The sequence below is a fragment of the Salvelinus sp. IW2-2015 genome, linkage group LG26 (genome assembly GCF_002910315.2).
Source record: "Salvelinus sp. IW2-2015 linkage group LG26, ASM291031v2, whole genome shotgun sequence".
Lineage (NCBI taxonomy): Eukaryota > Metazoa > Chordata > Actinopteri > Salmoniformes > Salmonidae > Salvelinus > Salvelinus sp. IW2-2015.
Window position 1 is genome coordinate 37,435,230 of NC_036866.1, and position 18,732 is coordinate 37,453,961.

Here is an 18,732-nt window from a genome sequence, read left to right on the forward strand (position 1 = left end):
CTAAGTGTATGTAACTTTCCGACTTCAACTGTATATCTAAAAATCTAGTTTTGGTTGATTCGTAATTATGTTATGACTGACATTATGCCATTTCAGATTGTATAATCCAATAATCAACAGACATTTGAAGCCTAAATTAATAATATTTTGTATCATTTTGGGACAGTAGTTCTATTGAATTAGGTTACATTTTATATGTATATATAAAATTGGTTGCAGTAGAGCACAGATCAAACCTAGTGTTTTGTATGCCTGGAGGGTGAAGCCCTATAGCCCAGGTTTTCCCAAACTCGGTCCTGGGGCACCCCCTGGGTGCACGTTTTGGTTTTTGCTCTAGCACTACACAGCTGATTCAAATAACCAACTCATTGCTAGGACAAAAACCAAAATGTGCACCCCAGGACTGAGTTTGGGAAACCCAGCTATAGCCTACTGCTCGGATTAAATCCAGATTATGGCACTATGCTGTATAGGCCTATACAAAGAGCTCTCCCGAGGGTGAGAATTGGAAAACACTGGTGGGCCTGGTGTCACTGCTCCACCGAGATTTACATATTCACACTCATAAGGGGCTATATACCGTAATTATGGCTAGATTACCTATAGAAAGGCAATGTGGATACAGCAGTTGGCAATAAAGAGGTGTCCCATCATGCAGTCTAGCTCTAGCCTAATCCTCAAATCATCAGCATCATTTTCTTCTATTCACTGCGAGGAGGAGGGACACCGCACATGCGCAGAAGATCCTTTAAACCACACGCGGCTCAATCACGACGTTTATCCACCGGACCACTATGAATCACACGAGCAGCCTTGTAGGAAAGGCGTGCAAATGCAGTCAGAGACACTGTAAATGCTGGCCGTTTGCTCTATTTCGTGTCGGATCATAGCTGTCCTCCTCTAGCTCAAAATGGGTTAGAGGGAGGATGCCTGCCTGGATTATCCACTTTCAACACTTTGCGAGGATGTGGAATTGGAATATCTGTTTTTGCAGAGGCATCTTGACAAAGACGGAGAGAGATAATAGAGATAGTATTTGAAATATATCTCCACTGTTCTTCTTCGTTTTCTTTCATTGTTTATTTTTTTGAGAAATGATTGCAGAATTCGTGTGCAGCGCCGTGGCTTTGGTCCTCTATGTCAACACTCTGGGCGCCGATTTCTGCTACGATGACAGGTACATGAATGAATGACATTGCTGTGCTGCCCGTAGGCCTACTGTCAAAGAATACAGTGGTTTTTAATAGCGGTAGAGAATTGCTTGGCATAGTAAAATATGTCTTAACATCTCTAGACAACATTTTGCGGTAGCGTACGGAATAGCGGGCAGAGGGAGGGTGACTTCTGTCAGTTCTCTCTGTTGGCTGCAAGGTCTCGGTAAACAGCAGGCACTTGCTTGCCAGTACTGTGTCACTGCATAAAGTTTGAGTCCTGAGAGGATCCAATGATACATAGTTGCAGGCGAGATGAACCGAACGCTACGAAATTATTAGGGGAGTAATTTGATACATTGTAACTCCATAATGCCATGCTAATAGTTGCATGAGGCAGCACCATGTACGTAGCACTGCATTAAAACCATTATCATGGCCAAGTCTCGTCTTAAACAGAGATACTATGTATAACACAGTAATATTTGTTAGGGGCTGTACCGTCCACATAAACGGGTGAATAATATTTTCTGAATATCATTATTCTAACAGACAATAGTGAATGATGATCCCAAACGAATGAAATAAAACAACCCTGTTTTATATAGACGATAGGACTGAAATCAAATAAGACCAGTGCGCTTCATTAGGCAGGCTAAAACATATTGATACATTTTAATGTGGTTAATTCTCCATTAAAAAATGAACTGTCTAAAAAGTGGAAATGCGTTCAGTGCAGTCTGCCGCCGGCTGTTGTGCCTCCAGATAAATAATATTTCTCCCGGGCCTGATAATTTATTGTGCCAAACAGACTTAAGTACCTGTAAGGGCTGAAGATCTTAACACAACACCTTCCCGGTTTTATTTTACCAACGGCTGCAATACTTTTGGACAGTTAAACATAATGGCCTCAGTATAATAGCTTGGTTGATTGATTTAACGAGTGATAGTGTAGTGCAAATCACACTATATTACATTTCAATATTTTATAACTGGTTTGATACATGCAGAATTGGAGGGTGGTCTCAGGGCAATTTGTATTATTCTGTGACACTCCATTTAGAATGATATGTTACATTCGGTTACATTATGAATGGAATAGAGGTTGTAAAATATCATACGATTTAGAGGACATACACTGAGTGTACAAAACATTAAGAACACCTGCTCTTTCCATGAGATACTGTAGACTGACCAGGTGAAGGCTTATTGATGTCACTTGTTCAATGACGTCAATCAGCGTAGATGAAGGGGAGGAGACAGGCTAAAGAAGGATTTTTAATAGGGATGCACCGATATGACTTTTTTGGCCGATACTGATATCCAATATTTTCCTTGCCAAAAAACCTGATACTGATAACCGATATTTAACATTTTAGCAGCCTTTTAAGCATTCTAGTACAGTTAACTAGTTGAAACAAAGTGTCATATGTTCATTTGTTCAGTTAGGAACAGATTGTTTAATAACTTGTAAATGAGAAAAATGACACATCCATGAATGTATTTTATTCCACAACAGATATTCATGACACAAATATTTTATCTGCCCCGCATTACAAAGATGGTTAAGTGGTTGGTGGCTCTTCTTACTCTCCAATCTTGACTGTATGAAGACACTTTAAAATGATTTGAAAGAAATATAGGTTGAAACTAAAATTCAGTTAATCATTTTAGCTATAACTGCTTGAAAAAAGTACTGTCTCTAGGCTGTCATAAACTGCTATAAATGGCACAACTTCAACTTTTCAAATGTGCTCAACTGACATGACTAGTGAAATGAGAGGAAATTTACAACACGTCATCTCATCTTTCATTTATGAAATGAAAAAAATAAACAAAAAAACACAACTGCTTTGTTTTAAATTAAATTAAAGTCTTGACCTATACCAGCCATGAATGAACAACAGAAAAGCCATTGGGCTTAGTACATTTTTTCCCAATGACTCTAGATGGCTGTGTTACAATATGACTGCCCATTTACAATTTTAACATTTGGGGGAGGTTTTTCTTCACAAAGAGGACCTGCTCGGCTTTGTCACAACAGAGTCTGTTTCTTTTTTTCGTCTACAATGTGTGAAGCTGCTCTGAAAAGTCGCTCACTGTCCACACTACTACAGGGAGCACCAAGATACTTGCACGCAGCTTTAGCTAGGATGGGGAAACGGTGCTTGTTACTTCTCCAGTATCCAAGTGCATCTTCATTCCTGGGAATAGTAGGTTCTGTCAGGTATGCTAGTATCTGCAAATAATAGGGAAGGGGGGTTAGTACATTTAATACAGCATATTGCATTATTCTTGCATTCCAAAGGATCATTAGGCATAGATCAACAATGGCAAATGTTGGCCGATGTAGTAACAGAAAATGAAAATACAACGCGTCTCTCTCTCACAGAGATACATACACACACTGACCAAAAAGTTATTTTGTTGGCATTTACGTATGTCCCCATTACCAGTAAAACATAATCAAAACCTAGTTCTTTCACTTACTCGCTGTGCTGTTTCGTTGTTCATTTGTTCAGTCGTTTCATTCTCAACCAAGATTTCATCATACATGTCAAGCAGTGAAATTTCAGCTCTGTTTGTGGCCTCTTCTGTCGTGGGTCCCCTTCTTTGGTGCGAACTGTCACTGTGTCCATTTCCATATTGTCCAGCTATGTTTGTAACATTTCACATAAACCATGTTTTTGTCTGCATGGTGGCGACACAGTAAAGAGGCTCAGAGAGAATGCCACCGAATCGCTTGTTCAGAGCGTCTAGTAGAGTACTTTTGCAAGTTTTAACCCCACGGTCTGTGTCGGCAGTTTTGTTGAACAGGCATTTCAATGCCATGACAGAGGGTATCAACTGCGTCTGCTGCAGACGCAGTTGAAGAGCTTACTTCTCGAGTCATTTGGTCGAACGGAGCTAGGAGTGTGTTCATGTTTTCAATGAGCGTCCACTGGTTTGTACTGATTGTTGCAGGTAACGCATAGTCGGCTGCGTACACGCCAAGCACGCATTTTTGTTCCAGCAGGCCCTCCATCATGTAGAAAGTACTGTTCCATCTGGCCTTGCAAAAGCCTTTTCATTTTCACTCCAAGCTGCTCCTGTATTGCTTGCAGGCGGCTATATGCTCGCTGTGAGTGTTTAAAATGACCCACTATCTTTCTACCGGTTGCCACAGTCAAATATGCTGCATTGGGCTAAAACACCTTAGTTCACAGCCAGTTGCAGCATGTGCATTCTTCCAAAGCCTTTGTCATGTTACGTGCATTATCACGTAGCACAGCATGTACATTGTTCTTGGAGATTTTCCAAGTTTCAAACATGTTCTTAAATGCCATTTAAGTGGCAGCAGCGGTATGAGAACCAGCACATTCTTGAGCATGCAATATGGCTTTCCTCAGTACGAAATCCTTGTCGACCCACTGTGCTGTCAGACTCGGCATGCTCATGGGCCTGACATCGCTGGTCCAAATGTCAGTCGTGAAGCTAATAGCAGTGACGCCCATAGCAAGTAGCTTGTGGATGTGCGATTCAACAATCCTGTGTAACTCCGGTAGGGCAACATCTGAAAAATAGCGCCTACTTGGTAGTGTGTACCGGGGCTCGAGGAGAGCCAACATCATCCACAACAGAGAACGGTTGATTGTCAAGGGCAATGAATTCCATTATCTTGGCGTTAATGGATTTCGCCTTTGAGTTGTCTTGCTGAAATTGTATTACTTTTTCAAATGACTGCTGTACTTGATCTTGTTTAGTTTTTGGAAGTGTGCGCTTATTTTTTTCTGCTTTTGTTCTAAGTATTCGCTGAACGTCTGGGGGTGATGCACTTTCAAATTAGTAATTAGGTTAGTGGTATTGAAAGAATTGAATTTCTCCCCTCCTCGGGAAATAATATCAGCACAAACGTTGCATATGGCCTTTTTGTTATCTTCCTTTGAAACTTCAAAATAGATCCACACCGCAGACATTGTGGGCTAGGTTAGGAATGCTGTGTTGCAAGTGTGATACTGTATTTTTTGTGGCATCATTATGTCACCTACCTATGTTATATAGGTATGCACGTCAGCTTTGACATCGGTTTTGCACATTGGCGTTAAACTAGACATCGGGCCGATGTCGATATTGGCATTTTTGGCTAATATTGGCCTATTCCGATATTCTCACCGAAATATCGTGCATCCCTAATTCTTAAGCCTTGAGACAATTGAAACATGGATTGTGTATATGTGCCATTTAGAGGCTCAATGGACAAGACAAAATATTTAAGTGCCCTTGAATGGGGTATGGTAGTAGGTGCCAGGCAGACCGGTTTGTGTCAAGAATTGCAACGCTACTGGGTTTTTCACGCTCAACAGTTTCCTTTGTGTTTCAAGAATGGTCCACCGCCCAAAGGACATCCAGCCAACTTGACACTACTGTGGGAAGCGTTGGCGTCAACATGGGCCAGCATCCCTGTGGAATGCTTTCGACACCTTGTATAGTCCATTCCCCAACGAATTGAGGTTGTTCTGAAGGCAAAAGGGAGGGGTGAAACTCAATATTAGGAAGGTGTTTCTAATGTTTTGTATATTCAGTGTATAGTGTCATCAGTTGTGCACACAACAACCCATGTTGTTAAATAGCAAGGAAAATGGCAAGGAATCAAATATGGATATTTTATCACAATGTTTAGTAAATCCTCCTCTCGAAATTCAGAAAGCAAATTTGTACACTAGTAGAGAAACCTCAAGTCAAGTGCCTTGACTTAACCCAGCTAATGAGTTTAAATCCAGTGTGGCACTGTGTCGAGCATAGCCAGGAGCACCGAGGGTGGCTGAGAACACTACCTGAAGATTTCTCATCGGTCTGGTTCTGGAGTCTTGCTGCTCAGGAATACGTAATTATACTGCTCTCGTTACACTCAGTTGTTTTCTTGAGAAAATAAATCCTACAAGAAATTGAGTGCTCTGCTTGCTTTAATTAGTGTAGGGTTTGCTGAGTCAGATCTCTATAGGACAACCCTGTTCAAAGATCACTGGTTTTACGGGTTGATTTAAGTCACCTTCCACTTACCAGTTGTTGTACATTGTAACTCATCATGGTTAAAGTTAACAACACCTTAACTACATGTTTTGTGTGATGTGTTTGCTAGCCTAGCACCGAACAACTATTTTATATGGAGGATTCTAGGGGCCTCACAAGGCTTTCCACTGTCAATGCTCTCAGCACCACCACCAGTTCCCTGCACAAACAACCCAGCCTTGAAGAGTCGTCCATTATGTGGTGCCAGAATCACCCCTGGAAGTTGGTTCTCCATCTGGCCATGGTCATCATTATCACACAGAGCCTTGACACCTGCACTAGAACATAATGAGTCATATGTATAGTTCATATCTCAGCCTATTGCTATAATCCTGTATGAAAATAAATGGTCTGTACTCTGCAGTGTTGTGTATCCATGGATGCCATGAATACACCTTTATTTAACTAGGCAAGCCAGTTAAGAACAAATATTTTTTGTTCTTTTTTATTTAATATACAAAATGATCAACAATTTACATCCCTACATCAAACATGTTTAACAAAACAAAACACATGTATAAAAAGAAAATACTAAATACATACAAAAAATATATATATGTAAATAAAAATATATACTGTACATTTCTAAAACAAATATATGACAAAATTCTAGTCCAATTGTATTCCCTCAGAAAAAAATCTTATATTCCATCAGAGAAAATCTGATAATGCTTCAGGAATTTTTATTTTTTATTCAACATGCTTAATGTCTTAACAAGATGATTAAATTCAATCAAAAATATTTGTAATTTTGGTGTAGAATTCTGGAATTTTTGTTTGTGTATAAAGTATTTGGCAACATAACAAAATAAATCACAATCATTTCAATGGTCTTGTTATCATTGCAATAGTATCACATTATATCCTTCATGTCAAAAACATTGGTAGTGTTCAAAAAGTTTAATAAGTATTCTGCAAGGTTTTTCCAAAAATCTATCACATTCATAGAACAAGAACAAGTCAGATTTTCACCTTTTTTTCTCTGCAGAAAACGCAGATATCATCAATATCAACAAATTTCGACAACAATTACATGGATGTATCTTATGTAGAATCTTAATATACAATATTTGTAAGGCATCAACCAAGCTTTTTTCCAGACAATGTCAGGAATAAGCATATTCCAGAAAGTTGGTTCCGTGAATGGAAAATTTGTCTTATGTATTTGTTACAGCAAGATTTGTAAATGAAGGCCACGCCTTCCAAGCTGAGTTCTGGATAAACTCTGTGATTATCACCAAAGCTAAAATGAGTTTTCATTAGTGTAGTTAGACCACTGTAAATGGCTTAGATCACATAAATAAACTGTCTGAAAGGTATTGGAATGTTAAAAATTCATTCAATGTTATAAATTGTTCATATGAAAGAATATTACCCATGTTGTCGAAAACATCAAGAACAAAGTCAATATTCCTCTCATGCCAGGTACTGTAGGGTAGAACAATGACTTATTCCTTACAGTTATGTCTGAATTTTTCAACAAAAGAGCTTTATTAGGGGAAAAGTTGTGCAGGAAACATATTTTCCAGGACATTAAAGCTTGTTGGTGAAACATAGATTACAAGCTAAATTGTCTTTCAAGAATATAATTACAATTTGGTAGAAATTGAAGATCTCCCAACTTATTAAACACATTGTTTGGAATGAAATACTAAATAGATTCTGTATTGCCAAACATCTTTTCAACCAGTTGATCTTGAAAGTGTTATTTATGTCAGCAAAATCCAACACTTCCAGACCTCCTTCGGCTCTTTTATTTGAGAGGACTGACTTTTTTAGTTGGTGAGACTTATTTTTCCAGATGAAGTCAAGAAAGATCTTGATCTTTTTACAGGTCGAGGGATTTATAAATAAAGATAATGAGGTTTACACAAAGTGAGACAGTCCCTCTGCCTTGGACAGAAGCACTCTCCCAAGTATAGATATATCCATTTCTAGCCAATTATTAAATATATACTAATTTTACGAGAGAAATTCATATGTTGTCTGACTAAGTTGTTTTTTGATAGACGTATTCCTAAATATTTAATATAGTCCTTTACCGGAATATTTTATATTTATTTATCATCAGAGTCATATAAACGTAAGATTTCACATTTAGAAATGTTCAGTTTGAATCCAGATGTAATGGAGAAGGCCGTGATAGCATTAAGGTCATGGGCGACCTGGTCTTTGTCTTTAAAAAAAAGAGTAGTATCGTCAGCCTGTTGGGAAATGTTGATTTCTCTGTTAAAAATGGATAAGCCATGCAGATTTACATTATTCCGAATATCTAGTTCCACTACCAACATTAATAAAAAGGGCGAAACTGGGCATCCCTGTCGTACACTTCTGTTGATACTGAATCTTTTGGATGTATTAAGGTTTAGTATCACAGAACTATTCATATCTTTGTAAAACATGCAAATGACTTTGATAAAAATTGAACCGAAAACGATCAGCCGAGTCATCAGGTGTTTCGTTAAAATCCCTTGAGAGAATTAGAAAAGCGTCTGAGTATTTGTTGCGTAAATCCTGTAATTTTCTGGTAAATTTTACAAAAAGGGTCTTATTTGGAGCATGTGAGTAATGTCCATACACATTACAGATGATGAAAATAGCATTGTCAAGTTAACAGTTACTATGACCCATCTCCTTTCCTGTGAAGATGTGGATTCTAGAATGTTGATTTTTATACTTGTGGATAAGCGTCAAAACACCAGCAGAATGGTTTGATCCATGACTGAGATAGACCATGTTTCCCCATTGTGACTTTCAAAATTTCAAGTCACTTTCCCACGAATGAGTTTCCTGAAGAAGGACAAAATCTGCGTTTACAATATAAAAATAAGCCTTTCCTTTTTGTAAGATCTCTCCTAGCATTCAGGCTAACGATATTGAGTGAGTTGAAAACAAACTCCTGCATAAAAAAGAAAGACACAAACTAGACAGCAGATGTAGTAATGTGAACAATAAAACAAACAGTAAACCTTGAGAGGGTTACTCCGACGGAAAACTACGCTCATCTGAGGTAGAGGTGGTTAACAGTATAACAAATCCTTTTTGAATTTTTTTGGGTTGGCAAGTGTTCATAAATTGTAGTTTGAACGGTAAATTTACTTGTGGCAGTACAGTAAATGTACTCTTGGCAGTGCTCACAGTTCAAGTGTGGTTCATGTCATGTCACCAGTTACCCAGTAATCTTTCTTCTTTCGATGAACGCGTGTTGGCCCTTGAACCCAGCCTTCTTTCCTTCTTGTCGAGCCTTCTGTATAAGCGGCCACAGTTTCTCCCTGGCAGTCTGATCCTGCGGTATCAGAGCATCTTTGTTGCAGAGCCTCTTCTCGTCCAGAAACGTATTCCCCTTGGTCATTTTCCAGATGATGACCCTGTAGTGGCGCATAGGGTCCATCAGATCTTCGTTTCCCAAGTCGATGTACCACGTCAATCACGTCTCTTAGCTTGTCTTTGATGCACGGAGCCACCTTTCCCAGGATAATGATAACTGCTTCCCTAACCTCTCTTATACTTTGGATTTTCAGATTCCACCTGTGAGAATACCATTGAAGTTCAGCTACATTCTCATACAGCTCATTATTTTGGGATTGCAGTTTCTTCAGCTCGTTCTCCAGGAACGTTATATTTCCCTTGTTCTCACTCACAACTGTGAGAAGCCGACGGACAGTTTCTAACAATTTATCAATCTTCTTTGATGTTTCTTTGGTAGCCCACTCTATGGTGGAGACTTTGAAGACCGTGGCGTCTTGTTTAGTAGTCAGGGTATTGATTACAGAGAGAAGTTCAGACATGGAAATGTCCTCTCTCACTTTTTTTTCTCCGGGGGATTTTTAATTGGGGTCTGAGGTAAAGCATGTAGCACTGCAGTCTGATGATGTGGTGTGGCACTTGGTGGCCAGAGCGCTAAATGTTTCAGTTCAATGACACACTAGATTAGTCATTCTAAAGTTCATCAGTTGGGGAGAGACAGTGGAATGCCAAAATGACTAAATCAAATCAAAGTTGATTTGCCACGTGCACCGAGTACAACAGGTGTAGCCCTTACAGTGAAATGCTTACTAACCAACAGTGCAATTTTTAAGTAAAAAATAGGTATTAGGTGAACAATAGATAAGTAAGGAAATAAAACAACAACAGTAAAAAGACAGTGAATAATAACAGTTATGAGGCTATAACAGTAGTGAGGCTATAACAGTAGCGAGGCTGTAACAGTAGTGAGGCTTAGAACAGTAGCGAGGTGTAACAGTAGTAGCCTAAACAGTAGTGAGGCCTATTAACAGTAGTGAGGCTTATAACAGTAGCGAGGCTGTAAACAGTTAGCGAGGCTATAACAGTAGCGAGGGCTGTAACAGTAGCGAGGCTATAACAGTAAGCGAGGCCTGTAACAGTAGCGAGGCTGTAACAGTAGCGAGGCTAAAACAGTAGCGAGGCTGTAACAGTAGCGAGGCTGTAACAGTTAGCGAGGCCTATAACAGTAGCGAGGCTGTAACAGTAGCGAGGCCTGTAACAGTAGCGAGCTATAACAGTAGCGAGGCTGTAACAGTAGCGAGGCTATAACAGTAGCGAGGCTGTAACAGTAGCGAGGCTGTAACAGTAGCGAGGCTGTAACAGTAGCGAGGCTGTAACAGTAGCGAGGCTGTAACAGTAGCGAGGCTATAACAGTAGCGAGGCTTGAACAGTAGCGGTGGCTGAAACAGTAGCGAGGCTATAACAGTAGCGAGGCTGTACAGTAGCGAGGCTTAACAGTAGCGAGCGTCAGTAGACGAGCTGTAACAGTAGCGAGGCTGTAACAGTAGCGAGGCTGTAACAGTAGCGAGGCTTGTAACAGTAGCGAGGGCTATAACAGTAGCGAGGCTGTAACAGTAGCGGTGGCTGAAAACAGTAGCGAGGCTATAACAGTAGCAGAGGCTGTAACAGTAGCGAGGCTATAACAGTAGCGAGCTGTAACAGTAGCGAGGCTGTAACAGTAGCGAGGCTGTAACAGTAGCGAGGCTGTAACAGTTAGCGAGGCTGTAACAAGTAGCGAGGCTGTAACAGTAGCGAGGCTGTAACAGTTAGCGAGGCTTAACAAGTAGCGGGGCGAAACAGTAGCGAGCTATACACGTAGCGAGCTGTAACAGTGAGCGAGGCTGTAACAGTAGTGAGGCATGTAACGTAGTGAGGCTGTAACAGTACGGAGCTGGTGTAACAGTAGCGAGGCTTAACAGAGCGAGGCTGTAACAGTAGCGAGGCTGTAACAGAGGCGAGGCTGTAACAGTAGCGAGGCTGTAACAGTAGCGAGGCTGTAACAGTAGCGAGGCTATAACAGTAGCGAGGCTATAACAGTAGTGAGGCTATACAGGCACCGGTTAGTCAGGCTAATTGTGGTAGTATGTAGATGTAGGAATGGTTAAAGTGACTATGCATATATGACAAACAGAGAGTAGCAGCAGTGTAAAGAGAGTAGGAGGGGGGGTAGGTTGCCATTTAGGTTGCCAAATAGTCCAGGTAGCCATTTGATTACCTGTTCAGGAGTCTTATGGCTTGGGGGTAAAAACTGTTGAGAAGCCTTTTTGTCCTAGACTTGGCACTCCGGTACTGCTTGCCATGCGGTAGTAGAGAGAACAGTCTATGACTGGGTTGGCTGGGGTCTTTGACAATTTTTAGGGCCTTCCTCTGACACCGCCTGGTGTAAAGGTCCTGGATGGCAGGAAGCTTGGCCCCGGTGATGTACTGGGCCGTACGCACTACCCTCTGTAGTGCCTTGCGGTCGGAGGCCGAGCAGTTGCCGTACCAGGCAGTGATGCAACCAGTCAGGATGCTCTCGATGTTGCAGCTGTAGAACCTTTTGAGGATCTGAGGACCCATGCCAAATATTTGTAGTTTCCTTAGGGGGAATAGGCTTTGTCGTGCCCTCTTTATGACTGTCTTGGTGTGTTTGAACCATGATAGTTTGTTGGTGATGTGGACACCAAGAAACTTGAAGCTCTCAACCTGCTCCACTACAGCCCCGTCGATGAGAATGAGGGCGTGCTCTGTCCTCTATTTTCCTGTAGTCCACTATCATCTCCTAGACTCAGCATTTGGGAATTGACCTGTTTGTGTCTGACTCAGATTGTACATTCTTTCTGTATGATGAAATGGGGATATGTGGGAATAATATTTTCACCGATATAAAGCACTGCTTAGAGGTAGGATGAATATTTTATTTCCAACATGAGTTATAACTTAGTGTTCGGAACGGATTATGGACCTTAGTTCTTTCCTGCCTGTCTGCCAGTAATCTGTTGTTCATAAATAGCCTTGACATTATGTATTTTCCCACGGATCACATTAAGGAGTGGCTGAGTGGCTCAAACTATAATGAATCACTTGGTTTGATGACACACGCCTCTAAGTAGCTTTCTGTTCACTAACACCCTCAGCCTCGTATAATGTGCTCAGAGTGCTGTGTGTCTGTCTGTGTGTGCGTGCGAAATCGTCATCACTGACAAATCATCCCACGTACCTACCAGGATAAAGGAAATACAGACAATAAATATGTAGTCCTTCACACGTCTTAGGCATTCCTTCTTTATTCTTTCCTGCCTGTGCTGAGGGCCTGAACGTATCTGGGTTGTCTGTCTGTGTGAGGCTGACTGCCCTGTAAATAGCCCTGGCTGGCCTGCCCCTGGTTGGGTTTCGGTGGTATTGCTGTCTGAGCTGGCTCTGCTCTGCTTTGCTCTGGCTGTAGTGTCCACCCAGTGGAATAGGATGGGCCAGCCCACTCCAGTCCGGGCCCAGCACTGTGGTAATGTAGCGAGCCCAAGGGCGTCATCCCAACAGTCTGAGCATCTCTCCCACAGTCTCTCCCAGTGCCCTGTAATTAGTGGAAGCCTCCAGAGTGGCGTGGAGGCACGGACGGCAGACTCTCAACAGGCGTGCAAAGCCTCTCGCTCTAATCTTCCGTCGTCTGCAGCCAGATGGTCGTGTTTTTGCGAAGTGTTGAGGGTTTTTCTCGCCTGTGCTCTCGGGTTTGAGGTGGAGTCAAGAGCAACATGTTCAGTGCAGCCAGGATGGAGACGTCAGTGTTTTTCAGACTGAATGATGAAGCAATCTAGGAGGTGTGTGTGAGAGGGGTCCTTTGGTATTGTTCACACATTGACGTTTGTTCTTTTTTGTTGTTGTTGATGTGCCTCGGGATTGATTTAAACGTCATTGAGACCCTGAAGAGTGTTGATGTGTTCTCTTATTTCAATGGTTTACCATACAATACAAGGTCCTTCCACGCTTTTCTGGCCTGTCAATGAAACAGCGTAAATCAGGGATGCATTTTCAAGTCAAGCAATCATTTCCACTTATTGAGTCATGCAGTTATTGTTCTCTCTATGCGAATGCTTGGAAGTTGGCTTCTATCGTGATCAGACAGACACTTTCTCATCTACCTATAGCCCAACAAGATCAGCACACAGATATATGGGTTGACTTCCTTTCATAACTATATTTTCCAGCAGATAAAGAGCTCAAATTGTAAATGTTATTTTCACAAATGTGACATAGACTAAGAAGCTTTCAGTATTTGTTGCTAAAAATACTATTAATGAGAGGTTTCAGTATGTTGTGCATTGCTTCAGTTTTGCATAAACCCACAGAATTACTTGAAGCATTTTAGCCTTGGATTCAATCAGTTCACCTTTAGGCCGTGGGAAACCATTGACTAGATACGATGCAAATTTTTCCATCAAAATTAACAATCGTATCGTATCAAATTTGTAAAAATGTGCTCAATATTCCAAGTTTTAACAATAAATGGTGTTGTTGATGATGCAAGGTACAGCACATCATCAGGAAGTGAGTAGGAAGTGAGGGATGGATTGGGGCTACATGTTACGCAGCAGCAACAACTCTGGGGTATATTTGACTCCCCTTTCCCTCTGGGTCACTGCCTCACTCAGTGACTGTCAACACTATTACTATTTAACCCCATCTGCGGCGCGGTGTGTGATGGCAGCTCCCACTGGGTGATCTGTGTGTCGGCTGGTGTGACCCTACCGTGCTGAGGTGAACTTTCTCAGTCATTATCCCGCTGAGCTCTCACTGTCTGAGCACTGCTTCAGGTGATCAAACCTGGATTTGGGATTTTTTTTTAATCATGGGGATTTGTGGAGAGTAATAACTTTTGGATAGGTATCTACTGTGTAGTAACATACTATATATTTGTTTTAACATAATTTCAAAGTGATACATCCTCTGTAATAGATCACTATAGGTTGATTCAAAACAGTAGTGTAAAATGTGTGCAAGTCAATTAACTTTTGATTTACAGTCCTTATCGATAGCATTTAACATGATGAACGTGTTCCGGAGATGCCACCAGATAGCCATAACCGCCGTTGTCCAGATGGTGTCTAGACTTAAGACAGGGGACTTAAGATAGGGGACATCCATCCATCGGGTTTTACCCTCTCTCCATGGGAGAAATTGGATAGGCCTGGCCCATTCTGCTGCTGTAGTAGGGGAGTAAATTGCCTCTGTGATTGCCTGGGCAGATGATTGTCATGTGTGAGGTGCAGTTGGAATAGGGTGATTGTGGGTTGGCCTGATCAGTCACTGCCCACCGGTTCATGAAAGACCCTGTGCACAGACAGACAGCTTCACAGTCAGTCTTCCCAAATTCAGCATCCCTGGATGCTTTGTAATCGTCCCACTGGAACCCACAGAGATGAGGAACTGGCCATAAGTAGTTGTCGGGTTTACTGCTTTGTGGTGGACAGGATTAAAGATGAACTTGAACCACGCTACACAAGAGTTTAATCAGCGCCCTCTTTGCCTTTTCACAATCTCTTTGTTGACTATTTAATTAAAGCCAAAAGATTATCTCTCCAAATGTATCATGTGGTGCCCTCAATAGCCCCTTGACACACACACACACACACACACACACACACACACACACACACACACACACACACACACACACACACACACACACACACACACACACACACGTTTATACACACCCACACGGAAACTAATCATAATCACCTTAGACGTACATATAACGGCAGATTGAATTATCCAGCATTAAAATCGTTCACATGGGCAGCAGTGCATTGTGAAACATTTTACAGCGCAACAAAGTAATGAGACGTACTGTAAGTACTTAAGCTGCCAGAAGAAGACTTGAAGCTTGTCTGGGCAAAAATCATATTTTTGGAAAAAGCTGCTTGGTCAAAGAATAAAACCCTTGCAGCAACACGATACTGCACTCTCCACAATGGCTGAAGGGAGGCCCCCCTCTGTAAAGGTTTGGTGTAGTGTTTCCTCCCATCATTAGACATGGGTTTTAAATCATTTGATTTCATGCGGGTGAGTCGGCAATGGGTCTAGACAAGGCCTTGGATTCAGAGGGCCAATGTTGGCTGATGGATCTAATGCCGTGTCCAGGCCCGGGTTGCCGAGCTCTCTTCATATTAATGGGATTAACAAGGGTTTTGGATGAGAGGGCGACTGTAAGCAGAGAACCCAATCCATTAGAAACAAGAACTCCCTTGTTGCCAATATCAAACAAGGATGCTATAGTTCATCGGTGGCCTTGTTTTCCTGTAACATGGGACATTGGCACGTTGTGATAAGACTATTGACAGCCTGGCCCGGGCCTGGGCCTTTGTGCATTGTGCATGGACTGTGTGCATTGTGAATGGACTGTGTGCATTGTGAATGGACTCTCACTATTCTCCCTGGACCCAACGAAGGTCCTTATTTGTCACAGATGGGCGAATTAAGACCCTGGTTGTGTCGGCTGTTGTTTTGGGCAGATAATGAAATAAGACCTCACTGTTGTGGCACCTTTGTGGGCCAACTTGTCAGAACCAACCGGGTCCGCTCTTTGTGGGTGTACGTGCCTGGGTTAATGTAGCCTACTTAATGGGAGGGAGAGTTCAGTTTTGCAATGGCCAACTGAAGCTGTTCTGCTGTGTCCGCTCAGCAGTGGGTGGCATGGCTGTGGGATGGAAGGATGTCGGAAGAGCTGGGAAAGAACAAACTGAAGTGACCTGTGATAAAAGTGTAATATTGTATCCAGTGCTGCAAAATACAAGTGTTGGATTTCTTTGACGTTCTATTATTATTGTGGTCAAAGGGGTTTCAAATATGATTACAGCATCCTGTTTTTGGAGAGTGAGTCAGATGTAGGACACGTTAGTTTGATTTAGCTACTGTACTGTTGGCGAACAGGCAATCCTCTCAGGTCGACCTCCAGAGGGACGTGATAGGCCTACTGCTACTGTCCTCACTGCTGAGGTCATTTTGATGCCACAGATGGGTTTGTTACAGCAGAAAGAGAAAGAGAAGGATTAGGCCATATTGTGTTGTCAGTCAAAAAGTATTTTGATGGTGATTTGTGGGTAGGCTGTGTGGGAGGTGCCTGCACTGAGGACCTTTATGTTTTCCAGGTCTGTGTGATGGAGAACCCATCTCAGGTTGTCACGGTCTGTCTCTAATTGCTACTGTAAAAGCATGAGTCCTCCCAGCGTACCTTTGAATTCACGTCACTCTGCGTCGTCAGACAACCTCTGGGACATCGGCACATATTAACATCCAGACGGTACTGTCTTTACTGTATATCGTTTCTCTTAAGTGGGTGAAAAAACAGCTTGGAAGTGGGACCCCCAGCATTTCATCAAATTGCTACATTGAGAGAGGGCAAGAGTTGAATCCACTCCAGCACTGTAATCTAAGCTCTCTGAGCTTTTCACCAAGTGGTTGTGTGGGATATGAAAGAATGAAACCAGAGCTGTTGCAATGTTAAGTCATCGCTAGTGGAGCTGGGGCAAACTTCATCCCAACTTTTTTTCCCTGAGCTCAGTCTAACCCAGGCTGGCTGTTATTTTAATGTCTGCTGAGCAGTGGGGGTTTTGTCAACCCTATTTCTGTTTTGGCCATAACTGTTTTTTTGTGTGTGTTGGAAAGTTGCATACAAATGACATTATTTGCACAACAAGTAACAACTATGGTGATGAAGTTTAGTGTGTAATAGATTTTTTTCTAAATCCAGAGGAAGACAAGTCTGACATTTCTCCAGATGGAGAAAGACTCATGTTATATTGCATTTCTCATTTTCAGCCAACTCTCTCCATCTCTCTCTCTCTCTCTCTCTCTCTCTGTGTCTCTCTTCTATCTCTCTCTCTCACCATCAAACGTATTTATTTTTAAACAGCAAATTCTTCATGAAGACTTCACCAGTGAGTCAGCGATAGACAGTGTCAGTTTGAAACGTGAACACATTTGATTCCCATAGTTTATTTTGGCTATGCATTGACCCTCAGGATCGCAAAACATATTATAGGCATACTGTATATGTTGGCATAATGTACATGTTTTTCCCCCCTCTAGTGATCCAGCCAAGTGAGGTCTTCCTCTCCGACGTGAGGAGGATACACATGGCGAGTGACAAAGGTTTATTTTTGGTCGGTGAGGAAGTTTGGGGTTCTGAGAGAGTGCGTGCAAATTATTTGATTTGACTTCTTGGCCCCTGAGGTTTGAGAAGCTGTAGTGGTGTGCTGTCAGCTCGTCTGCCAGACTAATGAGACTTCCTAAATGTGCTCTCAAGAAAAATAACGAAGTGGTCAATGTGGAGGAGAGAAAGAGAACGTGAACTGATCTCTGATCTGCTGTCTGTTGGCTCATGCTGCTGAGAAGACCTTGGGCTATCTGTTCTCAGTCTGTACAGAACAGCATGAGTACTGACCATCAACTCCTGCAGCCTAAGGACTAGACTTAAAGGACTTTTACCTGAGGAGCTGTTAGAGATGTCATCACCACATCGGAGGCTTTGCATGGGTATTCTTTAGGCATCGGCACCAGCCACACCATCATCAGCCTGTCTAGTAAGGAGCAGTTTAAGTCAATCCATCCTAGTACTGATTGGTGTTTTAAGCTCTGATTTGCTTCAGGGTGAGGGACTGCTGATAAAGCCTGGCGTCTTCTTGAAGCCATTCACATCTGAGCGGGAACTCTTTGCAACAAATTGTCACTCATCAGGGCTCATTTGGACCCACATTACAGGATTGGTAATGTGGTGCGCTTGTCACTCTCTCTGATTGATGTGTCTGAGTACTGAATGGCAGCTAGCTAGCACAGCCCGGTAATCCTCAGGTTGGTGTATTGTGTGCTCACTGGACCCAGGCTGTTTATTTGAACAGAATAGATTGACAACATTATCTGTGATCTCCTTCTGGAACGCTCCACAGCTATTGTCATTTGCCATAGAGGCATTAAAGACTGACATTATGGGGGTTGATTTCTGTTGATGAATAAAAGTGTGGGTCGTAGGTCGGTACTGAGTCACAGATGTCTGGTCTTCATCGGAATACTTTTTTCAATTTTCATTCAACCCCAGTTTGACAATAAAGGGTTTTAGTGTCTCTTGCCTGCAATTTCACAGCGGTATATGCTTTTATGCATTATATATACACCCTGGGCCTGGATTCCGTCTCAAAATGGCTTGTGCACTTAGCCTACATATTGATGAATGGTGCCGCAAAGCCCATTTTTGGGGGGCTAGCACAAGGAAATG

At 42.0% G+C, this 18,732-nt stretch overlaps 1 protein-coding gene across 2 annotated transcripts in view; it reads left to right on the top strand.

Moving 5' to 3' along the window:
- The first annotated feature begins 768 nt into the window (after window positions 1-768).
- The window catches only part of tmtc2b (transmembrane O-mannosyltransferase targeting cadherins 2b), a 166,760-nt gene continuing 148,796 nt past the window's right edge, over window positions 769-18,732 (top strand). For both annotated transcript variants that reach the window (XM_023971663.1, XM_023971664.1), the window contains exon 1: window positions 769-1,177. In XM_023971663.1, coding sequence (XP_023827431.1) covers window positions 1,095-1,177 — 83 coding nt within the window. In that variant the 5' untranslated portion in view covers window positions 769-1,094. The remainder of the gene's footprint in view (window positions 1,178-18,732) is intronic.